We start from the raw sequence: 27826 nt of genomic DNA, 5'->3' as shown, positions 1-27826 counted from the left end.
TGGGTTCACTCACATAGTGAACCTGACTTCAAGTAATATTTGTGGCACATAAAATCAGTGAAGAGAAATGCGTGAAATTATCATTGACTGTGGAACAAATATGTGAAGGCTAAGAGCACAAGCAGACTATAATTTGTTTACACCTTTTAGTTTATATTCAGGGATGATTATAGGTTTAAAAAATATAATAGGAAATGACTAGCTTCAGGCAGAAAGATTGTCGACCACTTCCTCCAGTAACAAATTAGGTGATACACAATAGATTTGGAAATTGTCATTACATATACAAAATATTGAAACAAGATGAGACAGCAGTTCTTAGGTCCTTCCAAGGCTTATAGAATAAAGAAGACCTTAGTTTTGTATTTTCCAGAGGCCATTGCGTAGTAAGACTTACTAATAACCTCTGGTTACTTGCAAAGAGAGCAGTGTGTAGGAACTTGCTGAATAAATTGACAGGCCTCCATGATTCCTGCTGAAAAGGTTTCCCTTTGATTCTACTCTGGGGAAGATGCTACAGTTGGTGGGCCTACAAGGAAAGCTAAGATGCAGGCAGAACCCTCAATTATTTTCTTAACTTTAAAATCAACTCAATTGCTCCATTGTTACATTTCTAGATCCAAACTTTAAGAACAAATCTTTCTCTAGTGATTGTGTATAGCAACAATAACAGGTGAAAATATGAGAAATGGGAAATTTTAAAAAACGAGTACAACAATCTTAAATCTACTTCTGACAATATCTATCTTCCTGAAACAGTGTGCAAAACTTTAGTCCGTGAAATTGCTTCAAAAAAATGCCATCACCATCCAAAAAATTTTCAAGACCAAGAGTTAAAAAGAAATAAAGTATTTTTAATTTTTTTAAAGTGAGGGGAGAGGCAGAGAGACAGACTCCCACATGCGTGGGGACTGGGATCTACCTGGCCCTGGCAAGCCCCTTACCTGGAGATGCTCTGGCCATCTGGGGCTGCTGCTCCATTGCTCGGCAACCAAGCTATTTTAGTGCCTCAGGTGGAGGCCACAAGGGCCATCCTCAACACCCAAGGCCAACTTGCTCAAACCAATCAAGCCATGGCTGCAGAAGAAGAAGAGGGAGGGGGTGTGGAGAAGCAGTTGGTCACTTCTCCTGTGTGCCCTGACCAGGAATCGAACCCGGGACTTCCACACACCAGGCCGATGCTCGCTGAGCCAACCGGTCAGGGCTAGAAATAAAGTCTTTATCTTAATAAGTTTCTGTTAGAGGAAGGACTATTTAATAAATTGGTGGAAATGTTACCATATATATTGGCAGAACTACCCTTGCTGCCTCAGTTGAAAGTATCTTACTTAGTAATGTCACTGTTTAATGGCCGTAGAGGTATCCAGCAGTTGACAGGGCTGTGAAATTACTGTTCTTGCAGGTCAGTCAAACTTTAAAATTTTACTATCTACATTTTAGAATGAACTACAAAAATTAATTTCCTTACCAGGAAAATTTAGATATTATTTCCTTTTTTTCCCTAGAAATTCATTGTCATGGTGATATTCTGATTCAGAGAATTGCAATTTTTAATTGCCAAACATTCCATTTGACCAAAATACATATTAAGGTAGACCTCAGTTTACATCCTGCAGGGTGTAGTTACTGTCTAAAAATACTTTAGTATGTAGGTGTCCCAACGGGATGGGTCTCATACTGTTGTGATTAATGTACTCTGACTGTTATGGACATTGGCTTGATTCGGTGGTTGAATTACAGGTTTGAGTAGACTTTTTAAATTTTATTTTATTATTTATTTATTTATTCATTTTAGAGAGCTGAGAGAGAGAGAGAGAGAGAGAGAGAGAAGGGGGGGAGGAGCAGGAAGCATCAACTCCCATATGTGCCTTGACCAGGCAAGCCCAGGGTTTGGAACTGGTGACCTCAGTGTTTCAGGTCAACGCTTTTATCCACTGCGCCACCACAGGTCAGGCTTGTGTGGACTTTGATTCATGTTCATAATATTTTAAATGAGGACCATACCATTAACTATGGGTAATATGGTTGTCAACCGGAAACACAACCTCCATAGAGAACGCATGTTTTCTGTCCATTAGCACAAACCCAGCAAACCATAACCTCAGTGATCTGTACGTAAGAACACTGTACAGTACGTTTTGGTCGCTTTATCTTGACAGCCACATTTGCGATTTATGCAAATGAAGAACGTCCTGTTCATCACAGCCGTGTGCCCCTGTGTCACTCATTCTAGCCCGCAGGCTCACAGGCAGCAGGCTCCTGCCCTCCGCCCATTTCCACCTTTCTGAATTGGGCCCCCTCCTGCCCCAGGGCCCTTCCAATTAGCTGTGCCCGGCAATTGGGCCTCCAGGAAGAAAACACTACCCGAATCAACCCTGGTTTGCGTCTGAGCCTTAAGCTTCAAACCTGTTGAGGGCTCTTGGTGTGAGAAAACAGCACGCTTGGTTCCCAGAGCAACCGCCCACCACGCACCAGCAGAGCCGACGCAGCCGTGGCGCGGAACTGGCCGCCGGCCGGCAGGGGGTGCGCTGCGCGGCGTGCAGGCGGGTGGCGCGTCTAGGCGGCAGCCGTGCCCGGCGTGCGCTCGGTGCTCACAAAGCGCCAGCTGAGGGGCCGCTGCGGATTGGGGGTTGAAGTGCTGCTGAGCTTCCCCGCCACCCGAGGTCCTGCGACCGGCCGCCTGTGCTTCTGTCGCGTCTCCCCGCGCCCCGAGCAGCTGGGCCCGACGGCCGCGCGAGCCCAGGCGCGGAAGTCAGGCCGGACGAGTGCCGCCTGCGGGGGGCCGCGCGGCGGCGGCGACGGCAGTGGCGGGCCGGACAGCGTAGGACCATGGCCGAGGCGGCCCCGGCTCCGGTAAGGGCGGCCCGCGCGCGGGGGGCTGCGCTCCCGGCGGTTTCGGGGTGCCTCGGGCTCGGGCCCCGCGCCCGCGGGACTGGGGGAGGGCGGGAAGCCGGGCCTGTCAGACGCAGCCCGGGCTGCCGAGCGGCGAGCGAGCGGCCTGGGTGTCGGGGCGGCCCGTCCCCTCCCGCATGGCGAGGCCCGCCCTCGGGGGGAGGCCCCGCTCTCCGTAGCCTCTCCGGGGTGCCCGGCGCGTGCAGGGTGGGGGACGCTTGGTGTGGCGTTGTCATCGGCCACTCTACAGCGCTGGGCACAAAACGGCTGTCAGCGCGGCCCAGACGAGCCTGGCGCAGCCACAGAGGCAGCGTGACGGCGACACAGGCGTGTCGGAAGACTGCGTGGGGAAGCGGGTCCCCAGGGCCCGGCACGCGGCGGTGCGGACCCGCGGGAGCCCCTCCATCGGTGCCCGGGGTGCGCGTCCCGTTCCTGCTTATTCATTTAGGGGGCATGCTCACGGCAGGCCCGCGGGCGCCGAGCCCCCCGCAGATGCTGGGCCGCAGGGAACCAGACAGGTAACGTGGCTGAAAAGTGTGGCGTGCGTTTGCCAGCGAAGCTAGACCCCGCCTAGGGAGAGCCAGACTGGGCTACCGAGGAGCGACTGGAAAGCAAGAAAGAGTAGAGGAAGAAGAGGGAGCAGTAGCGGGGGGAGGGGGGGGCACACACACAGAGTAGAGGGGAATGCCTTCTCTGCCATTGAACCTCCTTTTTATTTTCCAATTTTTTTTCTTTAATATGGTAGAGGTTATATGTGTCTGTGTCATCCCTGGCCAACAGAAAGATCACCGGAGCCACCTATATCACTTGGCGTTTGCTAATGGTCTCCTTTGAAAAAGCAAAAACAAACATGAAATTAATCTTAACGACCTATTTTATTTAACCCAGTGCCTACACACTTCTGTCAACGGGTGGTCAAAATTAAGAAACAAATCGAGATTTGCATTTTTCCTCCCCACCCCCATGCTACGTGTTCAAAATCAGGTCTGTGTTTTATACTCATAGCACATGTCAAAGTAGCCACAGTTCAAGTGCTCAGGAGCTACGTGTGGGCACCGTATTGAACAGTGTAGGTCTGTCCTACGGAGAAGCAGCATGAGAGATTGAAAAAAGGGGGGGAGGGGGGAAGAGCAATGAATGTACCTAAAAATGTGAAAGGAGTTGGCATGCAGAGCATGAATGGAGAGATGCATTTGAAATAGGATAAACCCTTTTCTTGTGGGAAGGAAAGAAGAAAGCATGGGTTGGTTACCTTATTAATGAGACTGAAGTGGGAAGAAAAGAAAAAGTCGACAGAGTTTTGGTCTAATTACTGTAATTTTTTTTTCTCCCTGGCATCTAAAAATGAGGGGCCCTGCAGTGGCCACCTCTTCCTTCTCAACCTGTGCTCCCTGCACTAGCAGCCTCCACATCACATCACCCAGGAGCTTGTTAAAAATGCAAAATCTCAGTTTTCCTCCCAGACCTACTGATTCAAAGTTTGCATTTTAACAAGACCTCCAGACGATTCTTATGTACATTAGTTTGAATCACGCTATAGTAAAAGTGTAAGAAGAGGGCTTGGGGGTTGCAGTGGCCACTGAATGGAATGAGGGGCACCAAGCCATGCTGGGTCCCCGCTGAGCTTAAAGACTACTGTGTAGTGATGCCAGTTTACCCGGTTGTGTGGCTTACCAGAGACGGATCAGACTGATTCAGACCTGGAGGTTAGCTGAGCAGGTGAGGCGGAAAGACAGGGTTGAAGGTGACTGAAGTTATCAGCTGAAGAGGAAAGCAAAACTTGGAGCAGGCTGGTAAACCTGGAAAGGTTTAGTGGGACTGTAGAGCAGGTGAAATGAAAATGGGTGGCTGAGCTGGAGAGGTGGGAGAGTGTGGCCAGAGGACCGGTTACCATAGTGTCAGAAGTCTTTGTAGAGTTCACATTGTCCAACCTCCTGTTTGTTGTAGGAATTTCTTTTTTAAAATATGCTGTTTCAATGAACATTTAGTGATGGAACGGCCTGTTATTTTCTTGGAAGATCTAGTTCAAAAGTTACTTATAAAAGCCAAAGTTTGCCTGCCTAAAAATACCACCATTGGTTCTAATGGTGGAGTAAGACAGTATAAGATTAAACAAATCTGTTCTGTTTTCTGCATTCACCTTCAAAGCTTACTCAGCTGTTCCTGACTGCTGCAGTTGTGGTTTGTAAGCAGGGTGGTGGACAGGGCCAGAGCATAAGTCAGTGAGGGGAAAGTTCCTGGGGTCCGTATGCCTTTCCCACACACAGATAGAGAACACCGCAGCAGCCTGAGCGAGTGGATGATTGGCTGATGTCCCTTGCCTCTAGAGAATATTCCAGGCTGGTTCTTGATCCAGTTTCACTCACTGTCTTAACCTAATCCATCCCTGACCCAGCAAAGCTGTTCTCTTTGCTTTTGATGCCAGTGAGCTCCATGAAGATGAGGCTGATGCAGGCATTACTAAAACTGTATTTAGATGAATCTCAGGTGGCCAGTTACACAGTCCTTATCTCATCTGAGTTTGGTTCAGGGCTCCTTCTAACGCTAAATGTCTTGTCTCATCTCTCCACCGCACACAGACTTCTGAATGGGACTCCGAATGCCTTACATCCCTTCAGCCCCTTCCTCTTCCCACGCCCCCAGCAGCAAACGAGGCCCACCTGCAGACTGCAGCCATCTCCCTGTGGACAGTGGTGGCAGCTGTGCAGGCTATTGAGAGAAAGGTGGAGGTCCACAGCCGGCGACTCCTGCACCTAGAGGGACGGACAGGGACAGCCGAAAAGAAGCTGGCCAGCTGTGAAAAGACAGTGGCTGATCTCGGGAACCAGCTGGAGGGCAAGTGGGCCGTGCTGGGGACCCTGCTGCAGGAGTACGGGCTGCTGCAGAGGCGGCTGGAGAATTTGGAGAACCTGCTGAGGAACAGGAACTTCTGGATCCTGCGCCTGCCTCCGGGTATTAAAGGAGATATCCCGAAGGTAGTACTTCACTTCTAGATGGAAAGTCCTTAGTATGGGATAGTCTTGGGAACCATAAAGTTGTTCTGTGTTTATCTATATGGGAAGCATTTCATGTTCAATTTAGCAATCATTTGAAGTGTCAATTTTCAGATTGGAAAACTTTCTAATACGAAGGTGGCGATCTGGCAGGTGGATTTTTTTCTCTTTTGCTTTCTCCCACTCATTACCCCTAAGTCACTTTTTTCTTTGTTAACCTGTCTGCCATAGTCTTGGTGTAGAAAGTAAATTAAATATCATTGAACTCCGTCAATTTGAAGTAATTGGCAATTCTGGTGAAGAAATCAGAGGGAGGACAAGGGAAGGGTTGTAAATGGTCAATGTAAGGGTTCGGGGTGATCGCTAGGTCTAGGATTGACGTCGACCCTGTCCTTCAGCCCCTTTACAGAAGTGTACTGCAATGCCAGAGCCCAGCCTTTCTGGAGGGAATAGCCTTTGAAACGATAGGAAATAACTGTCATACTTAAGTTGTGGAAGAGGCTGCTGGTTTCCAACCATGCCTGTTCATTCGTTCGTTCATTCATTCATTCATTCAACAAAAATTTTTGGACACTTACTGTTTTGTTTAATACCTGAGTTCTGAAGGTCTAGCAGTAAACAATTCATGTAAACTCTCCTGGAGCTTAAATTTTAGTGGGGGAAGAAAGATAATATAAACTAACAAGAGAATTGATACATTTAAGTGGCTTTGATAAGAATGAGGTGCTAGCTGGTGATTTGTTTTAGACTGGCTGTCAGAGAAGGTCTCCTAAAGGAGCTAATATTTAGGCTGAGACCAATTGACAGGGAGGACCCAGCTGGGAGAAGATCTGAGCAAGAGCTTTCTGGCAGGAAGAATACCTAGTGCAAAGTCCCCAAGGCACAAACGAACTTGGAGCATGGAGGAGAAGGGAAAAGGCCAGGTAAACAGGAGTATGACTGGAAAAACAAGTAGGGTCATGTCATTTAGGGCAGTGGTTTTCAACCTTTTTCACTTGGAGACCGGAGTAAACAGAATTATTTCAGGAACTGCTAAGGCAGAGATCACCCTGACCATAAGCAAATTGGACAGAGATCATTTGGTCTATAATCTTCATACAGTACAAGAGTAGTTAACTTTTGCGAATGGGCACAAAATTTCTGGTGGACCGGTGGTTGAAAAACACTGATTTTAGGCAGTTTTCAGCCCTGCCTGTACACTGGCATCACCGAGAGGATTTTGAAATTTTGATTGAGAGTTTGCAGCGGGCACTGAGAATAGCTTGGTTGGTCCTAGCGCATCAGCCTAAGGCACTAAAAAAACCTCGATTGATTCAAGCATCAGCCCCAGACAGGGGTTGTCAGGGTGGATCCCAGTCAGGGCACATAGGGGAGTCTGTCTCACTATCTTCCCCTCCTCTCATTTGGAAAAAGAAAAAGAAAAAAAATTTTTTTAAGCTATGCTAAAACATATAAAATTTACCATTTTAACCCTGTTTAAGTGTACAGTTCAGTGGCATTAAGTACCATTTACCTTGTGCAACCATCACCACCATCCATCTCCAGAACTTCCCGAACTGAAACTGTCCCCGTTATTTCTCTCCATTCCCCTTAACCCTACCCAGGGTCCCCCCTTTCTACTTTATTTCTCTCTGAATTTTATGACCCTCATACAATATTTGTCCTCGTGTGACTGGCTTATTTTACTGTATAACATCTCCAGGTTCACCCATGTTGTGGCATATCAGAATTTCCTTCCATTTTAAGGCTGAATAATCCATTTTTCTCACAATTTTAAAGGCATTGGTCCTTTGTCTCACAACATCGAATGCCATTGATGAAAAGTTTGCTACCAAATCCATTCTCATTTGTTTGTAAGAAATCTATTTTTTCCCTCTGGAAGTTTTTATCTTCTATTCATACTAGCGGTTCTAAAATTTATTGAGGATATGCCTGGGTGTGGGTCTGTCTAAATTTGTGTTGGGCAGTTGGTGTGACCTTTCCATCCAAAAACTGGTGTCTTTTTAGCCCTGGGAAGTTTTCCTCTATGAGTATATTTGTAACATTTCATCCCCATGTATTAGAGGTTTGATTTTCAGTTTATTGTTTTTTTTTCTCTAGGATCACTTGTGTTTGTTCATCTTGGTGCTATTAGTTTTTTGTATTTTTTCTTAATATTGAGTAGTCCTTGCTTGTATATCCATATCTGTTAAGTGGAGGAGTTGATTAATAAGTTAATTATAGAAAGCTGGCATGTCTTGGCCACTGCATAAGTCTGTTTAGCTAAAGGCTCTTCCCTTTGCAGGAGAGGGCTAGTTCTGTAGGTGCTCAATGCAGATGGACTTCACTTTAAGGTGCCGTGGCAGGGAGCAAGTAGGCAGTGCAGGGACCACTCAAGGCCGGGAGTAAGGTGGTACTCCTAGTTCTCAGCACCCATTTTAGAGTCCTGTGCTGTCTTCAGGCAGGTGGGTAAATTTCTTTACAGAAGAGGTTTGTGGTTTCAGCTTTGTGGGAAATGCTGTTGTTACCTGACTCTGCTAGAGCTGATGGGGATAACATTTGGGGCTCTGTTATTTTAAAGACAGACATTCAATTGCAGTTTATAGCCACTCATTGTATCTGCTAGCTTTGAACTTGGAATTCTCTGGGTTCTCTACCTGCAGTTCTTTCCTGTACACAGGGAGGTGCTGCTTCCTCATGGTCCTTGGGCCTCAGCTCGCGCCCATCTGCTGGGTCTCAGTGAGAAACTCGTCTTTCTCATTCTTAGTACTGTTCTAGGTACAGACTCTCTCGATCTTACAAATTGTCGTTTCAGTGGAACTCTGGGGAGAACGGGAAGTACATGTGTGCTTAGTTCACCTTGAGCCAGAAGCCCATCTTGACCCTTTATTTTTGTCATTATTTTATCATCTGCATTTTTGTTGTAAGCTATCATAAATTTTTTGTGTAGTGAGGTTAGATATCTATTGTTACCTACATTTGCCCTGAGACCAATTTTAGGTGCTGAGCAAAATGTAAATGAGCAATGAGCAATATATGGTTCTAGCCTGTTTAACCCACCTGTCCAGTATTTCCAAAATTTCTTGTCTGTCATTAATTTGAATACAGCCATGCACTCCTTTTGGGCAAAACGCTTCTCTTTAGAATCCTGATTGCTTAGGATCAGCGTTGTACTTAGTGAACATTCAGAACATGTCATGTGAATTGAATATTGCTTCTCATTTGTTCCTGTCTCTGTGAGTGACTGTAGCCCTGAAGCTTATCAGCTTTTTCCTTGAAAACATTGTCAATTCCTGGAGGTTGGATCTGTGTCTTAATTTTTTTTTCTGTATCTTTTCAGCAGCTCACATAGTTTTTTTTTTGTTTGTTTGTTTTGTGTGTGTATTTTTCTGAAGCTGGAAACGGGGAGAGACAGTCAGACAGACTCCCGCATGCCCCAGACAGGGATTCACCGGGCACGCCCACCAGGGGCGAAGCTCTGCCCACCAGGGGGCGATGCTCTGCCCACCAGGGGGCGATGCTCTGCCCCTCCGGGCGTTGCTCTGCCGCGACCAAAGCCACTCTAGTGCCTGGGGCAGAGGCCAAGGAGCCATCCCCAGCTCCCGGGCCATCTTTGCTCCAATGGAGCCTTGGCTGCGGGAGGGGAAGAGAGAGACAGAGAGGAAGGGGGGGTGTGGAGAAGCAAATGGGCGCTTCTCCTATGTGCCCTGGCCGGGAATCGAACCTGGGTCCCCCACACGCCAGGCCGATGCTCTACCGCTGAGCCAGCCAGCCAGGGCCTCACATAGTTTTTTATAACTGGAAGACACTTAGTATAGATTTACTGAATGATTGAATTGTAGTGGGAGGGACTGACCCCAGTGTCATTGTAATTTCAGGTGCCTGTGACATTTGATGATATCTCCATCTACTTTTCCACTCCAGAGTGGGAAAAGTTAGAAGAATGGCAAAAGGAACTTTACAAGAATATCATGAAGGGCAACTACGAGTCTCTCATCTCCATGGGTGAGGCTAAGTTGGCACCTTGTGAGGTGACAGCAGCCCCAGGAGGGCTCAGGGGTCCACCAGTGGTCCTCATTTTCATGCTGTCCTTACACACTTCAGATTCTGGTTCCAAGCCAGAGATCTCCTGTTCACTCTGGATAAGTAGGAACTACAATTTCTCCTTGTGCCAGTCACAGGAGAGAATGAAGCTCAGGGTTGTGAGTATGCCAGCTCTGGTCGTTTCCGTGGGTAGCCTTCACTTTGAGAGGGACTTGATCCCTCCCCTTGAGACTCACTGTCACTCCTACTCAGTGAGAACAGCAGGCAGGCTGTGCTAAAGTAGCATGTGTGCTTTTCCCACAGTACCTCTCGCCTTACCTGCTTCCCTGACAGATATCATCCATAGTTGGAGGTGACTGCATAGGGGGAAGTGATGTAGAATCTAAAAGAAATCCCCTTGGACTGTGGACCTCAAAGCCTTCAGCTCAGACTTGTTGGCAGTTAGTTGTCATTGTCGTTGATCTCTTTGTCATACCCACTCTCCCTTCTCCCTCCTAGATTATGCCATGAATCAACCTGATGTCTTATCTCAGATTCAGCCGGAAGGCGAACAGAATACGGAGGAGCAGGCGAGGCCGGAGGAAAGTGAGATTCCCACCGACCCCAGTGAAGGTAAGTGGGAGGAGAGAGTCGCCACTCCCTGTCTTTCTTTCCTGGTCCAAAATGGTGGCTCAGAACTAAGGAAGCAGGGCTAGTGGCGTCCAGAGCTGCTCAACACTCCAGCAGCTAGACTGGGTCAGTAGGGGTGCAGGCTCACAGATCACCTTGTCCCATGCCATCACTATTATGCAGCTGAAGGCTACTAACTGCATTCCGTGAGGAAGGTTGCGAGCCCCAGTTATTTAGAAAACAAACATGTCCCTGGACGGTAGCGCAAGCAGCAGTGCTCGTCGAGAAGGAAGTGACTCCTGGGAATGGAAACCTGGTCATTGAGAGGTGCTGGAGGGACTGGGAGTCTGCACGGTCCCTCAGAGCTGCACTCAGCCGGAGGACTCCAAAGCAGGTGTTGCCTGGTGTGGGAGCCAGCCGTCATTAATAACCCTCCCTGATAGTTTTGATTGACAGCTACTTGATATTGTATGGGAAAGACAGCTAGCCAACATCCAGCTGTCTCATTTCTTTCAAGTCCAGCCTCTGCTAGCAGGAAAATCTCATACCATGTTTGCTCTTTGCTGGATAGAAAGCTCACAGAAGGTTTATCCTCCAGATGTCTCTACCAGAACAAGATGAAAAAATTATTTAAAGGGTTAGAATTAAGTGGAGAATAATCTATCAAAAAGATATTTTAGCCCTGGCCGGTTGGCTCAGTGGTAGAGCATCGGCCTAGCGTGCGGAGGACCCGGGTTCGATTCCCGGCCAGGGCACACAGGAGAAGCGCCCATTTGCTTCTCCACCCCTCCGCCATGCTTTCCTCTCTGTCTCTCTCTTCCCCTCCCGCAGCCAAGGCTCCATTGGAGCAAAGATGGCCCGGGCGCTGGGGATGGCTCTGTGGCCTCTGCCTCAGGCGCTAGAGTGGCTCTGGTCGCAACATGGCGACGCCCAGGATGGGCAGAGCATCGCCCCCTGGTGGGCAGAGCATCGCCCCTGGTGGGCGTGCCGGGTGGATCCCAGTCGGGCGCATGCGGGAATCTGTCTGACTGTCTCTCCCTGTTTCCAGCTTCAGAAAAATGAAAAAAAAAAAAAAGATATTTTATTAGTTCTGTCACTGAAGTGGCCTAGAATTATTCTCTTTATTGTATTCATGTGAGACTATCTGTTATGCACCAAACAGTTTAATACCATTCTCCACTGAAAAAAAAAACAGGACTTTTTAATATGTAAGGAGAACATAAATCTACGCAGGCCTGTGTTATAAAGGCCTGCTTGCAGGGTTGGCGCCTGTCTGACAAACAGTTGCCTATGCTGATATAAATCCTCCCCTAAATGTTAAGAGTGCCACACAGGGCCTACATGTTCCTTCTGGGAGTCTGGAAATTTGGTATGTGCTTGGCAGAGAGTGCCTACGTGACCAACTCTTAGGAGCACCTTGGGCAGTGGGTCTCTAATCTCCTGTGGGAGACAGAACCCTGCAAATCTATTCACAAGTCCGTGCTGGAGGAATCAGGAGAGTCCTCTACAAAGAGGGCTCTGGAGGCGCCTCTGCCTTTCTCCAGACTTTGCTTTGTGCCTTTTATCTTTGCTGTTTTGCCTCGTATCCTTTTGCTGCAATAAACCTTAGCCCTGAGGGTGACTATACGCTGAGTCCTTTATGTCCTCCTAGTGAATTACTGAACCTGAAGGTGGTCTTGGGACCCCACACACAGCTACCTATGCAGGGAGAGAGAGACTAGAGGTGGAAGCTAGAGCTCTCTGAAGGTATCATCTTTTATAGTTTCAATTTTGGAGACTTGTAGAAGACCGAGAAGCAATGACAACCTATTAGCAGTTAGCATCTTTATCCAGACTGTGGTCTCTACATTCCATTTATCAGAGATCACTGATTGTGTGCTTAGAGCAGGAAATGTCCAAGGTGAACCTGGGATAGTTTGTGATATCAGAAATAGAAAAAAAACAGATGTTTGATAATGTGAAATGACATAGGCAGGTCTGAGGGACTCCTGTTGGCCAAAGAAGGGACAGTTTGAGCATTAAAAAGAATAATGATTACAGTGGATTGAAACTCATCAAATATATAACATTCTAGGAGTTCATAATAATAAACCCCCCAAAATGTCAAAACCACTTGAATCACTTTGGAAGTTTCTAGAGCACCAAGTAGTTATTCAGAAAATTGATGCAGAGAAGCAATTAAACATTTTTAAATTATCATATTTTTGAGTAGATAGTTCATCCTCTGTTTAAAGATCCTTTACCTTATACTTACCCTTTCCCCTCCCGCTTCGTGTGTGTATGTGTGCGTGTGTGTGTGAGAGAGAGAGAGAGAAAGAAAGCTGGAAGAGAAAACTTAGGTTTGACTGTTCAATACATTTCCGCCTTATAGCTCAAAGTAGGAAGTTGGAAAGGCAACCTGCTGCACGTGCTAAGTCCTATGTCTCTCCAGTCTCTCTGTGTGACCTGACAGTCTCCGAGGCCTTAGTCTTGTCCAGCCTCTTAATTTCCGCTTTGGGTATACCGTTAGATTTCAGTGGTCTCTGGTTGACTTAAAGGCGTTGGGAAAACCAGTGAGTTCTCATTTGCTAGGAATAAAGCCCTAACCTGCCTACAAGGCTTTTCTGAGAAATAATAGAGAGTGCATGAATTTACTCTCTGGACCTTGTTGGCTTGCCATCTTGCCCTTTTAGGCCAAAAAAAGGTTATATAGACCTCAGTTGGATTGGTAAGCGCAGCTCTCTCTGCACTGACCAAATAAGGCATGTTATGTGCAGAGCCTTTAGGGGCTGTTCTTTTTTCTTTCTTTCATTCCTGTGGCCTGAGGGGCTTACAAAAACTGTCTCCCCCTCCCAGTGTTAGGAAACAATGACTTGTATCATTTAATAGAAAAGGTAATATGATTTCTTAGATAGAGCCTAGAGCTGGGAACCAGAAAAGTATGTTTCTGAGGAGTCAGGTCTGTATTTAAACTGACCTGACTTTGTAATTCTGAAAGTTTGTTTTTTAATTAACATTTAAGAAAAAAAAATTTGGTCAGCCTCACTTCTTTGCTTTTATGTGTGTGTGCTGTATTTTTAAAGTAAACTTTTAATAATGTGTTTTACCATAAATACCTGTCTATTTATTTAACATCTGTGGGGCCTTCTCTACTTAAAAGGAGAGGATATTTCTGATTTTATTATTTCATAAAAATACTATGAAACAAAAAAATGAAAAGATGTTTAAAGTAGTTGTGCTAATAAAAGGAAAGGTTCTATTGATTTTAGGTTATTTCAGGGTGTCACCTCCAAAATAAAAATTGATTTGTTTTAAAATGGGTTCACTGAAAATAGTGACTTAAACTGAGTACATTATATAAAAATAAATTTGGTTTCATTTTGAATCAGTTCTCTAGGTATGGTATGCATTTTTTTAAAGGCTGACTCAGGTTTTTTTTGTTGTGTTTTTTTTTTTTTGTATTTTTCTGAAGTTAGAAACAGAGAGGCAGTCAGACAGACTCCTGCATGCGCCCGACCGGGATCCACCCGGCATGCCCACCAGGGGGCAATGCTCTGCCGCAACCAGAGCCATTCTAGCGCCGGAGGCAGAGGCCATAGAGCCATCCTCAGCACCCGGGCCAACTTTGCTCCAATGGAGCCTTGGCTGCGGGAGGGGAAGAAAGAGACAGAGAGGAAGGAGAGGGGGAGGGGTGGAGAAGCAGATGGGCGCTTCTCCTGTGTGCCCTGGCCAGGAATCGAACCCAGGACTCCTGCACGCCAGGCCGACACTCTACCACTGAGCCAACTGGCCAGGGCCTGACTCAGTTTTGTTATAGCTAGAGTTCAATTATTTAGGCAAAATGTAGTATTCAGCAAACCAACAGGATTATTTTCACTTTGTGATTTGTCCCTGAAGGCCATTCTCTTTCCCCCACATACAGAGCCCAGCATCTCAACGTCAGATATTCTGTCTTGGATTAAACAAGAGGAAGAGCCCCAGATTGGGGCCCCACCAGAGTCCAGGCAGAGTGACATATACAAGGGTACCTATGCTGGTGAGTAATGGATGGAAGAGACCCTCCTGCTCAGGTCCAGCTCACCGCAGGGCTGACGGAGACACAGCAGGTGAACAGGGCTGTGGAGACGAGGAAGTGGGAGAAGAGTGGGGGGAAAGACAAGCTCAAGTCAGTCAGAAATGAAACCAAAACCAAACTAAGGTAAATGTAAAGTGAGAAAACACACTCTTAAGTGTAGAGACAAATTAGAATTGTCAGAGGAAGTAAAGTAAGTATGGACAGATAGACCAGAAATTTGAGGATAGGGAAAGACAGGAAAATATTTAAAGACCACGGAGAAAGTATAGAACAGAGTGGGGGCACAACAAGCAGTGGAGACAGACAGGCCATTGGGAAGGCACAGATGGGACATCAGCAAAGAGCTGGCCCTCAGGAGAAGTGATGGGTCAGACACCTACCTCTAAGGTAGCTAGCACCATCTTTATTTTGGAAGGGGACCTCAAGGGCAGAAGGGACCCGATTGTTTATGTAACATAATGTTACCTGATTTTTAATATCTTTTATGGCTATGCCTGATATACTTTTAGACTCTAGGAAATAAGACAGTTTCTGCTCTTTGAGATATTTCTATTGGGAACACATCTGTCAGTACTAGGCGTGCCTATTGTTAAGTGCCAAGGGTGACTGGGATGGGTGACTTATATATAAGGAAGGAGAAGTTTGGAGAACATACATTGGTTTTAGTTTACGTTCTTAAGATAAGATCTGAGGAAGAATGTGAAGCCACAACTGGCCTGGGAAGATTGCCGTAATCTGGTTGGGTGTCATTCGGAAGAGGGGATGCATTCTATAGAAGTGAAGACAGACTGAGCAAAGATGGGAAACAGGAATGTGGGCTTCATTTTCAGGGGCAGTAAAGAGAGACCTAGCAACTGTGATGGATTTATCTGGCAGAATAAAGAGAAATAGGAGTAGCCTGACCAGGCAGTAGTGCAGTGGATTGAGCATCGGACTGGGATGCAGAGGGCCCAGGTTCGAAACCTCGAGGTTGCTGGCTTGAGCATGGGCTCATCTGGTTTGGGCAAGGCTCACCAGCTTGAGCCCAAGGTTGCTGGCTTGAGCAAGGAGGGGGTCACTCGGTCTGCTGTAGCCCCCTGGTCAAGGCACATATGAGAAAGCAGTCAGTGAACAACTAAGGTGCTGCAATGAAGAATTGATGCTTCTCATCTCTCTCCCTTCCTGTCTGTCCCTTTCTCTGACTCTGTCACACACACACACACACACAGGAATAGGGGTAAATTAATGCATAGATGTAGGCCATGTCACAACAAGCAACAGAGACTCTTCTAAACTTTGTGAGCAGAGGAGGAACATACTGAAAGGAATGCTGCTAGGAAAATTGATGTGAGGTTGTTCTTTTTGCGAACAGGGAGCACTGGCAGTTCAGCAGTAAATTCCCTGATGATTTGGCACAGGGACAGTGGCCAGCCTGCTGACTATCTCAACCCCCTGCGAGTTTCTCACTGGAGCCTATTGAGAGCTCAGGGTGGTCTGTGGGAGCTGGGGAGGGATGCCCAGGGTTGCTGTGTGACCTTTGTTGATGGGTGTGACTCTGAGTCCTTTCTTTCAGATGAACAGCTTGTCATCAAAGCTGAAGGCCTGGCCAGAACCAACTTGTGCACGGAGGCTCCAGTCACTTTCTCTTCCCCGCCAGCAGCAGCAAAGGACACTTTCTCAGATGTGGCTTTCAAAAGCCAGCCGTCTGCATCCATGGCGCCTTTCGGACGCCCAGCCACTGACCTGGCAGAAGCCTCTGAGGGACAGGTGACTTTCACACAGTTGGGTAGCTACCCCCTGCCGCCTCCAGCTGGGGAGCAGATGTTCTCATGCCACCACTGTGGCAAGAGCCTCAGCCAAGAGATGTTGCTGACCCACCAATGCAGCCACACTGGGGAGCACCCCCTACCCTGTGCCCAGTGCCCCAAGCACTTTCCTCAGCAAGCGGAGCTCAGCAGCAACCCCCAGGCCCACTCCAGTGAGACTCCCCCAACCTGTCCACACTGCGCCAGGACTTTCACGCACCCGTCTAGACTCACCTACCACCTCCGGGTCCATAACAGCACTGAGCGCCCTTTCCCCTGTCCGGACTGCCCCAAGCGCTTCGCAGACCAGGCCCGCCTCACCAGCCACCGGCGAGCGCACGCCAGCGAGAGGCCCTTTCGCTGCTCGCAGTGTGGCCGGAGCTTCAGCCTGAAAATCAGCCTCCTGCTCCACCAGCGCGGGCATGCACAGGAGCGGCCTTTCTCCTGCCCCCAGTGCGGCATTGACTTCAACGGCCACTCGGCCCTGATCCGCCATCAGATGATCCACACGGGCGAGCGCCCTTACCCGTGCACAGACTGCAGTAAGAGCTTCATGCGCAAGGAGCACCTGCTCAACCACCGGCGGCTGCACACGGGCGAGCGGCCCTTCCAGTGCGCACACTGCGGCAAGAGCTTCATTCGCAAGCACCACCTCATGAAGCACCAGCGCATCCACACGGGCGAGCGGCCCTACCCCTGCACCTACTGCGGCAGGAGCTTCCGCTACAAACAGACACTCAAGGACCACCTGCGTTCGGGCCACAGTGGAGGCTGTGGGGGTGAGAGTAACCCGTCTGGACAGCCACCTGACCCCCCAGGTCCACTCCTAACTGGGCTGGAAACCTCTGGCCTAGGCGTTAACACTGAAGGTCTAGAGGCCAATCAGTGGTATGGGGAGGGGAGTGGAGGGGCAGTTTTGTGAACATCCGTGAGCACCCAGGGCAACAGAAAGGCCCTCCACCCCCGCAGTAATCACAGTTCGCACATTGATGCGTTTGGGGTCCTATGCACTTGACTAGACACATGCTTTAGTCTGGGAACTTCACAGCATTATAAGAATACCACATTTTGAAAACTGGAAAGCCCTGGGAAGGAGCCCAGCTTCCCCGTCTTTTAAAAAATGTGACCTAAGCAGAAGTTGCAGAGAGATAGGAAAGCAAGATTTGGCCTCTGGTAATTCATTGCAGGGTGGTAGGTTGAGAATGATTGCAGCTCTAGGTAGAGACAGGTGCATGGCAAGAGCCTCGAAAGCTTGAAGCCCATCAGAGGCAGAGCACGCTTCACTGAGCCTTTCATTAGTTTCCTGATGGAGAGACAGTTGTTAGGAGAAAGTGCTCAAGCCTCAGTCCATGTTCCTAACTCCTCCGGACACCATCTAAAGTCTGCTCATGTGCTAAAGGATTGCCTCTCTCCAAATGATAGTGAAATACGACCTTCCTAGGTTGCCTAGACTAATTCTTTTAAGTACATTTTAAATACTGGGTAAGCAAGAAATATGACTTTAAAGTATTCTTAAGGAGAACAGTTCTTAACTTTCATCAGCTTGATTTGCAGCCTTCAGCCTCTCACTGGATTTAAACTGCTAGAAAGCTCTGCCCAGGTCCTGGCTAAAAAGTTGGGAGCAGTGTTCTCAACCCCAGCTTTAAAAGCTAGAGATCCTAGAGAAATGACCGACAGCCTAACATTTGGGTGTGTTTGAACCATGTTTCTTAGAGTTATTTACTTCAAACTCTTCCTTATTATTTACAAGCCAGTAAGACAGCTTTTCCATTTCTGGTGTTTGATATTCTTGACAATCCTCAGCAGAAATGATCACTTTCCAGAAGCATTATGGAGTTTCAGAAAGTGCCTTGGGACACCCAGCTTTCATTTGCTCAGTAGTGAGGTACTAGTGTGATAACGCAGCCTTCTTGAGCCATCAAGAGAGAGGGTGTTCACCCCTCTGACTGTTCCCGCATTGTGGGTAGACAGATTGAGGAACTTCATAGATCCCCGAGAACTAAGCACCAGATACAAATAGGGATGGCCTCTTCCTGTTTGTTTTGCTTTTCGAGACCTTGACTACTGTGTGTCCTTTTGTCAGGGTCATTCAGTCACTTGGGAGCATCTGAGCTTTGTTCTGTTCCTAAGTGGCTTTGCATAAGTCCCTTTCTTTCCCTTTGCAGATCTCAGATTTTTATCTGCAAATTGAGGCTAGTGAAAGGGAAAAAGTGAGCTTCTAAGAACACTTTTTAAAAAATCTTGTGATACATTCCTTCTGCCCAAATCCTCTCTCTGTCTCTGGCTTCCATCCAGGCAAAGCCAAATAAGCAGAAAAAGCAAAGCAGAGACATTCCTGCTGAAACTTGACTGAAGTCAGTTTGATTTATTGTTTTACTTGTGCGTGGAGCCTGAGGTGGAAGACAGAACGTAGAAGCCCTAAATCTTGGACAGAAAAGCTGTTTATACTCACACTCAGGTTTGTTTCCCCTGAGTTTTCCTGAAATGCCTGGAAAGGGAGGTCTGCTAGTAGTTAGGACATGTTGCTGATGAAACTAGGAAGAGAAGGACCCATCTTTTCCTTGTCACCTAGCCCAACCTTTACCCTGCCTGGTTGTGTGTATCCACACTGGGGAAAAGCGTTACCCAGCCAGCTCTGCTCCCAGGAAGGCTCTGTCTGAACAGGCTGCTCTTCGGGATACTCAAAGTTACAGCATCTGCTCTGGGACATTCACAGTACCAGGGATTGTGGGAGACCTAAGGGATGTTTGTGAGTCAATAACTTAGTCTGAAGCCAATGAAGAAACTCAAGGTGTAGAACAAACTGAGACAGATGAGGAACAGAACACTGGCACATTGGGAGCTTTCCAGCTAGGATCTAGACTCATGCTATGAGAAAATGAGAGGGCTCTGGGAATTCCAGTTTCATGGGTGACTCACTAGGAACTTGAGTTGAGATCCAGCTCTAGTTTGCATCTTGATCTCCCTAAAGGAAAGAAGAACCAAAGTGCTATCTTTAGGTGATGCATTCCCTTTTCTGAACAGATTTAAAGAGACCTGTGGGCTAAAATGCTGCAAATTGCTTCTCAGCCCCTTCTGCAAGGAACTGGAGTCAGCAAGGTCCCAAACTTTGGCAAGAAGTGAACACAGTTCAGATACCAGGGAAACAGGGGCCATGCCAGAAAGATGGAGGGGGCTGCTACCCTAATTTTTGGCCCTGGTACAGACTAGGAGGTCAGCGTGGTGCATTCAGTCTCCTTTCCTACCAGGTAGAAGTCCAGGCCAGCTCCAAATAACTTGCCCAAGATTCAAGAATGGATAAGTGGAATGGATTGGTAGAAAAGATAAAGTCCAACAGAAAGGTTTTGGGTTGTGGAGAAACTTAGTCCATCAAAGGCCTGCAACTCAGCAATTAAAGAAGTACCTGAAGGTTGGTTGTCCTGAGCAGACGTGATAGGAAGGAGGAAAAGCCAGAGATGTGCTCTTCAGTCTGCCCCCTGGACTAAGAAGCCTGTACTAGCACATAAACAGGCACCATCTCGCTGCGGTGGATCCAAGTGTTGACCGTAACCAGATTCACTCTTTGCCTACTAGGTTTTTTATTGGCACCATAAGATGAAACTCTGGTTTAGCTACAGATGTGAAAATAAATGGAGGTTGACTGTCTAGAAAGTGAGGGCTGATGGTTGATCCTTTCCGCTGGATATGTGATCCTGGCAACACCACAGCTGGGCTCTCGCTAGAATAGTGCTTTACATAACTTCCCTCACCAGAAACTATCTGCAGAGTTCCCATTGTGGATCTCTGCTGTGCTGGTGTTTTTGGAGCATTTTTGACAGATTTGAATGTCCATGCCTATCTCAATAGGACCAGACCCTGTGGCTTACTGGGGAATAACAAATGCTCACTGTCTGCAGAAGCCGTGTTGATATAAAAGGAGCGGATTCCATTATCCATTCCAAATGGTGTGGGGAACCTGAATTCTGCTCAGATTCCTTCATGAGAAGGGACAGGAGAGTATCTTATCCCTTCCCTCATTTCCTCATTTTGTAGCTTCCCCCAGTAGCTAGCTGCCCAAGAGCCACTCAGTAGCAGTGAATTACAGTAGGTCTTTCCCCACAGGACTCTTACAGACCAGGAACTGTTATCTTCAGATTCGAGTTTTGTCTGTATGCTTGGTGGATACCTTTGACCCTGTTCTCTTCACTCTACAAAGCAAACAGGGTTTGCACACAGAGGACAGTTTTTGACTAGCGAAGTGTTGGGTTCTTACAAGCTAAGTCAAGTCAGGGGGGTGGGGCAGTGCACAGGGCCTTAACGTGAGACCGCATCGCATGGTTAATATAGCTTCATTGTTTAGAGCATGGACTCAGACCTAGATTCAAGTCCTGGTACCAGCTGAAGTAATGTAATATACATGTATTATTTATCATGAGCCTAGTTTTCTCACCTGTGAAATAGGGAGAATGGTACCTCTGTCTCCAAAGTGTTAGGGGAAACCTTGACACGTAGAAGGTATCAAGATGGCAGCCATCAAGAGGACTGTAGGACCAACAGAGAGGGCCGGAAAGCTGTGGAGCTGGGAGCGTTGCCCAGCTGAGGCCTCTCTGCATAATCACGTGATTCTTGCTGTCTCTGTTTTTTGTTTCCGTGCAGTCTGTTCTCTACCTGTTGTGTAATCCTGGCTCCCACGGCTACTGTGTGCTGTGCCACCATGAGCTCTGGTTCCTTTAGTTTTTCTTAGTTCACATTCCAAGCTGTGGGGTCTGGCCCTGCTCCTCTGACTATACCAGGCCACAGAAGTTTCTGTCCAACCCCTGGATTGGCTGCCCATGGGTTACATGCTCATCTTGGTTCAGTCAGCTATTGTCGGGAGGGAAGGTCCTGTGGTCCCCACACCAGGATCTGTGACTTGGAAATAGGCAAATGGTGGCACAAGAGGGCATTTCTAGTACTACCAGGATGGAAGAGAATTTGCTGTACCTGCATCAGGGTTTCTGAAGACTTCTACTTCATTAGCACTGCCAAGAAACCAGAGCTCATTGTCCCTTGCATAAGGAACCTGGAAGGGGAAGTTTATCTTGAAAAAGGAGTAATTTGTCACTTTCTAGGGTGTCATTTCTTCCTGTCTGGCCCTGCTCCAGTATTTTTAAGTGTAACTCTGGCCAAAATTTTATACACACACACATGTAAACATCACACATACACATACATATACACAATGACTTTCATCAACTTGGTCAGATTGTCTGTTCAAAACAAAAAGTTCACCCCTGAGACCACCCATCCACTAAATGCAGAAAGATGCAGTCTCATCAGAGAACCCTCAGAAGCAGTGTGCTGCAATGCTTTGGAAATTGCCAGGTTACATTTCAAATAAAATATTGGATAAAACCTCACCGGGACTACGTGACTTTGTGTTTATTAGCAAAGCCAGTATTTGCTGTAAAATCTCGAAACTAGTCTAAAAAACCATCCAAGAATGGAGGCTATGTCTTATTTTATGTCCCTCAGTGCCCCCTGCTGTTAGGGGTGTGGATGCTCCATGAATCTGTGTAATGGGAAGACCACTTGTGCGCCAGGGGGTGGGAGTGGGGTGGAAAACTGGATGCTGGTCCTAGCTTAACATTTTCTACCTTCTTGATAGGGAGCAAGCCACTTAATTTGTGGAGATTCATTTTCCTAATTCAAATGTGCACATTGAACAGGATGGTAATATGAGGTCTCTTTCAATTCGAACATCATAGACTTCAAGATTTTACTTGCCGGTCCTGTTGTCCTTGTCTGGTTTCTCTCCAGATTGTTCCCTGAGTGATGGCCTCGCCTCAGCAGAACGAACGCTGTGGAGAGGTGAGCATCCTAACTGAATGGAGCGTCTCATGCTACTCATATTACGATTGCGCCAAAGCCACAAAACCTGACAAAATTTCAGCAAAACTAAAATTTTGTTTTAGATACAGAGGATGCAGTTGATTGCATTTTTTAAGAATAGGAAAACACCAAAATAACAATGGTTGTTCTAAGGCTCTGGGGACATTCAGTGGTTATTTTTCCCTGTAAACTCTGTACAATGTAAAATATCTTCTGTATAGATAGCATCCTTAATGGTTTTATAAGAACAGGGATTATTTTAATGAGAATGGCCCTGGAAAGGAAGTCAGGAGGCCCGAGTTTTAATCCTGCTTCGGTGTGCAGTGAGAGGGTAATGTGCACCTTACCAAGTTTACATAGGTATTGTGAGACTCAGAAGAGAGACAGTCTCAGAAAGTGCTCTGAAACACATTACAGGCTTAAGAAGAAAGTGTTGATATTGTAGGTGCAGGAGAAATACTTGTTGACCAGGGAAACAGTTTCTGCAATGTGGGTGCTTTTTGTTCAGGACTGGGCAGTGCTTATTGATTTGCTTCCAGCTGGTTTGCCTGCGCTAGGTGCTGGAGAGAAGCTGCCTGAGACTGCATTTGGGAAGCAGTGGGAGAATAGAGGTATATGTGGGCAGAAATCGAATACAAAGTGGGATGCAGAAAACACCAGGTTGACCTATATAATGTGTTGACTTCTACCAGCAACTTGTGCAAGATAACCAGTTATGTATACAGGGAATTATAACAAATCAGGAAAAGGCACATTACTGGAGATTGGGTTAAACAAGCAGAATTCAAAATTGAGGATGTACATAAAGCTATGTTGGGTTTTTTTTTAAGTCCCCCTAAGTGACTCTAATGTGCCTGTGAGTTTAGAAGATCATGGAAACAGTGAATTATTAAACTGGAAATGACCAGTTAGCCTGCCTTACTGGTGTGGGGAGCTGTTCACCAGAGATTGATGAAAGGTCTTTGAATCCACAGTGGGAAGTCATAATTTGATTCTAGAGGCAGGGCTCAGAAGCGAACATGGCTATGGGAATGACTGTTGAGAAAGTCCTGACATCTCAGTCAGCAGCCCCGGGGCCCGTGGGAGGGCAGCCACTCACCTGAGCTGTGCCCACTGCAGGTGCTGTGACCAGAGACCTGGCACATTGAATACCGTCAGGATACCCGGTGAGCACAGATGGGAATGGTCCCAGGGCCTGCACCTAGCCTTCCTAACCTCTGTGGCTGGGAGGCCAGCACCTCCTTATCAGAGCAGTTTGCTGAAGAACAAAGAGACCTCGGTGATGTCATTACCTACCAACTCAGATTTAATAGTAATACCTGGTTTTAATACCGTATCTGTTGCTTTTAGAAAAAGCAGTATTATTCTGCTTGAACGCTAGACTTTATTTTGTTTTGGGGTTGTTTTTTTTAGGTTTCATTTTTAAAGATCTTTGACCATTTATAGTAATCAAATCCGCACTTAAAAGTTGAAGGGTTGCCCATGGATTCAAGAGAACATACTGCAATTATTCCCAATATAAAACATGTCTTCTGCCTGACGTGGTGGTGGCGCAGTGGATAGAGCGTCGGACTGGGATGCGGAAGGACCGAGGTTCGAGACCCCGAGGTCGCCAGCTTGAGTGCGGGCTCATCTGGTTTGAGCGAGGCTCACCAGCTTGGACCCAAGGTTGCTGGCCCCAGCAAGGGGTTGTTCGGTCTGCTGAAGGCCCGTGGTCAAGGCACATGTGAGAAAGCAATCAATGAACAACTAAGGTGCTGCAACGCGCAATGAAAAACTAATGATTGATGCTTCTCATCTCTCTCCGTTCCTGTCTGTCTGTCCCTGTCTATCCCTCTCTCTGACTCACTCTCTGTCTCTGTAAAAATAAATAAAAAAACAAACAAAAAAAAAAACATGTCTTCTGCATAAAGGGTTTTAAGCTGTAGATGCCTGTTGCATTAGAACTGTTAAGTAGCATACTCAATTACCCCAGTGATTACACATTTGTTAAGACTGAGGAAAGAGGCCCTGGCTGGTTGGCTCAGTGGTAGAGCGTCGGCCTGGCGTGCAGGTGTCCTGGGTTCGATTTCCGGCCAGGGCACACAAGAGAAGCGCCCATCTGCTTCTCCACCCCTCCCCCTCTCCTTCCTCTCTGTCTCTCTCTTCCCCTCCTGCAGCCAAGGCTCCATGGGAGCAAAGTTGGCCCGGGCGCTGGGGGTGGCTCTATGGCCTCTGCCTCAGGCACAGAGCATCGCCCCCTGGTGGGCATGCCGGGTGGATCCCAGTTGGGCACATGCGGGAGTCTGACTGCCTCCCCGTTTCCAACCTCAGAAAAATAAAAAAAAATAAAAAATAAAGGACTGAGGAAAGAGCCCTGGCTGGTTGACTCAGCGGTAGAGTGTTGGCCCGGCATGTGGAAGTCCCCAGTTCTATTCCTGGCCAGGGCTACAGGAGAAGCGCCCATCTGCTTCCCTACCCTTCCCCTCTCCTTTCTCTCTGTCTCTCTCTTCCCCTCCTGCAGCCAAGGCTCCACTGGAGCAAAATTGGCCTGGGTTCTGAGGATAGCTCCATGGCCTCCACCTCAGGCACTAAAATGGCTCAGGTTGTAACAGAGCAATGCCCCAGATGGGCATGCCAGGTTGATCCAGGTCGGGCGCATGCGGGAGTCTGACTGCCTCCCGCTTCTAACTTCGGAAAAAGACTGAGGAAAGTACCATAGAGCCATTAAGAACTGAAGAAAAAAAAAACCAAAAACTGAAAACAGAAGCCAATGAACTTCACTACAATGTCAAGACTTGTAAGGAAGGTGATGAAATGCCTATTTGAAGAAGGCTGAGAATAAATGGAAGAAGGAAAAGGTAACATTTTCTCTGAACTTTACACAGGTATAAAGCAGAGATGTTCAAAAGTTAGAAGGAGGGAGAGGGAGTGAGAATGCATGTGTATGTGTGTGTGTTTGGCATAAGTTTGAATAAAAATGGTGGCTAAAAAAATGGTGGATCAGAAGAAAACTATTGAAGACTCATTAGCAAGAGCAAATTGACCTTAAAACTGTATAACACAAAATATTTGACTGTGATCCCTACATTAGCACTAGGTGCCTGTTCTGAGTTGTCTTGGAGCTTTACAACCTCGCCCACAGCGCCCTTCCCTTCCATAAAGCTCTGCCTCTGATTTGTAGTCACACTTAGGATGTCAGGGACTTTGACACCTAAGAAGTTACCCTTCCTTGGAGGTTGGCATAAGGGACGATTGTCCTAATGTGGAGACAGATTGTAACCATGGTCATGCCAGCAGGCAAGGGGAGCTTGAGGACTCCAGACCGCCATCATCTTTTCTTCATCCCATCAATTATTGGGTTGGGGAATAAGTTCGTAGCGTTTTTATATTTTCTTTTATTTTACAACGATTTGTTTGCTGTTTGGCAAAGGGTAAGTATTCATTCGATAAAACTCTTTCTGCTCTACAAAACTATGTTAATTGTATTTTTGAGTTATTTAATTTTTTATTAGTTTTGAGGCTTAGAAATGGAATACCCAGGAGGCAAAAATCAACATTTTCGACAACTGCTCTTCTTTGCTTTTCATCGAGGTCAAAAAGCTGCCGAAGCAGCCTGGGACATTTGCAACGTGTATGGAGAAGGTGTCATAGGTGAGTCTACAGCACGGAAATGGTTTGCAAAGTTCAAAAATGGCGACTTTGACGTCGATGACACGTGCCACAGAGGAAGGCCTTCTGAATTCGATGAAGAACTGGGAAATGCTCGAAAAGAATGCCACGGTCAACAAGGAGCTCTACATTGCCCAGCTACACCGCGTGAATGAGGCTATTCGACTGAAAAGACCTGATCGACATGGTCAAACCATACTCCTTCACGACAACACCAGGCCCCATGTTGCACAAGTCGTCAAAGCTGCACTCCAAGAGCTCGAATGGGAGGTCCTTCAGCATCCGCCGTATTCTCCCGGACCTTGCAACAACTTCCTTGACACCAGACCAGGCGATTTTTGGCGGAACGGCATCAACAAAGTGGTCGAGAGGTGGGAAGAGGTTGTAAACAGCAATGGCGAATATATAATTGATTAACTTATTGATATAATTATTGTTTTTTGTTTAAATAAAAGTCTTCAGTAAAAACACTACGAACTTATTCCCCAACCCAACACATTGTAGTCCTTAAGCCAACTTGTGAAATTAGGCATGGGAGACACCAAGATAGAAGTGCAAATCTGGTTACTTCCTCTTCCCTCGGCTAAGAGTAAACAGAGGTTTTCGTCCTCAAATAAAGCTTGTAGTTGTTGGAAAGGCTTGGAGTACACAGGGAGCAGCGAGGAATCTTAGGAAATGGTAGAGGTCTCCAGAGAAACAGAACCAAAAGGCTAAGAGGTGATTTATTACAGGAATTAGCTCCTGCAGTTATGGAAGCCAAGAAGTCCCACCATCTGCCATCTGCAAGCTGGAAAACCAGGGGAGCCAGTGGGGTAATTTATTCTAGCCAGGAGCACCGCTGTCCAAACGCAGGAGGGATAAAATGTCCCAGCTCAGAAAAATAGCAAGTTCACCCTTCCTCTGCCTTCTATCCCAGCCCTCAGTGGATTGGACAATGCCCATCCCCCTTGGAAAGGGTGATTTTTACTTGACTACTGATTCAAATGCTAAGGTTTTCTGGAAATACCCTCACAGGCACACCCAGAAATGTTTTCCCAGCTGTCTGGGCACCCCTTGGCCCAGTCGAGTTGATACATAAAATGAGCCCTCATGACACGTAAATGTTCTGGCATTTAAGAGTTCCCTCTCCTTTGACCTCTCCTACATCCTAGGGGTCAGCACCTATCACGTTAGATGCCCTGTCCAGAGCAGTAGTTTAGGGGCTCACCACTCTCCCGCTGGGTCCACTTCCACATTTTGTGGCCTGTGGTTGCTAGGTTGGGGATTGTAAAATAATGCTAGTACAATGAAGCCAGTTAAATTCTGTTAGAGTTGCCTGACCTGTGGTGGCGCAGTGGATAAAGCGTCGACCTGGAAATGCTGAAGTCGCCGGTTTGAAACCCTGGGCTTGCCTGGTCAAGGCACATATGGGAGTTGATGCTTCCAGCTCCTCCCCCCTTCTCTCTCTCTCTCTCTCTCTCTCTCTCTCTCCTCTCTAAAATGAATAAATAAAAAATTAAAAAAAAATTCTGTTGGAGTTGATAGCTTTGCTCATGATGGTGAACTGAATGTTCAGCCCTGGGCAGCCACAATCCCCCCAACCCCCCACCCTCACCCCTACCCCTGACACTGCAAGGGGTGAAGGTGTGGATGGCTGTGTGAAAACCCACCCACTGGCCACTGGGAAGGGGAAACAGGAAGTGGATGTACCCTCCCCATGGTGTCTTATTGTTTAAGAAGGGAAGTAATTAATAAACTGCATTAAACCCTTGGGATTAACCTAGCCTCTCCCTTCCACCTGAAGGCTGGGGAAGGCAGCTGATAGTCCACAGGTCAGAGTGTGTGCTCTGAAATGTGTCTCACTGGTGGAAATGAATTCACCCGGAGCTTTCCAGACTATACTTGCCTGGTTCTCCTGCTAATGCTGGACATGATGTTTAAAACTGGGGGCAGCCTCTGGCCAGGGAACAGAGGGAAGGAAACACTGACGT

The 27826-nt window shown here is 47.1% G+C and overlaps 1 protein-coding gene across 1 annotated transcript; it reads left to right on the top strand.

The window, feature by feature from the left end:
• Window positions 1-2595: 2595 nt before the first annotated feature.
• ZNF398 (zinc finger protein 398) lies at window positions 2596-21733 on the top strand. The gene is made up of 6 exons (XM_066362969.1): window positions 2596-2853; window positions 5472-5867; window positions 9743-9869; window positions 10407-10520; window positions 14419-14532; window positions 16124-21733. Exons 1-6 carry the CDS (start codon window positions 2830-2832, stop codon window positions 17275-17277), a joined length of 1929 nt encoding a protein of 642 aa, XP_066219066.1. The 5' UTR covers window positions 2596-2829; the 3' UTR covers window positions 17278-21733.
• Window positions 21734-27826: the final 6093 nt, after the last annotated feature.

This window comes from Saccopteryx leptura, chromosome 2, assembly GCF_036850995.1.
Source record: "Saccopteryx leptura isolate mSacLep1 chromosome 2, mSacLep1_pri_phased_curated, whole genome shotgun sequence".
In the NCBI taxonomy this organism is placed as follows: Eukaryota; Metazoa; Chordata; class Mammalia; order Chiroptera; family Emballonuridae; genus Saccopteryx; species Saccopteryx leptura.
This window is presented reverse-complemented; position numbering and strand designations above follow the sequence as displayed.

What these genes read in the sequence shown, in the direction of transcription:
- ZNF398 (XM_066362969.1), top strand. Translation starts at nt 2,830, where the DNA reads ATGGCCGAGGCGGCCCCGGCTCCG. An exon ending in CCGAGGCGGCCCCGGCTCCG is followed by an intron (nt 2,854 to 5,471) that starts GTAAGGGCGGCC and finishes CACCGCACACAG; the next exon opens with ACTTCTGAATGGGACTCCGA. An exon ending in ATACAAGGGTACCTATGCTG is followed by an intron (nt 14,533 to 16,123) that starts GTGAGTAATGGA and finishes CCTTTCTTTCAG; the next exon opens with ATGAACAGCTTGTCATCAAA.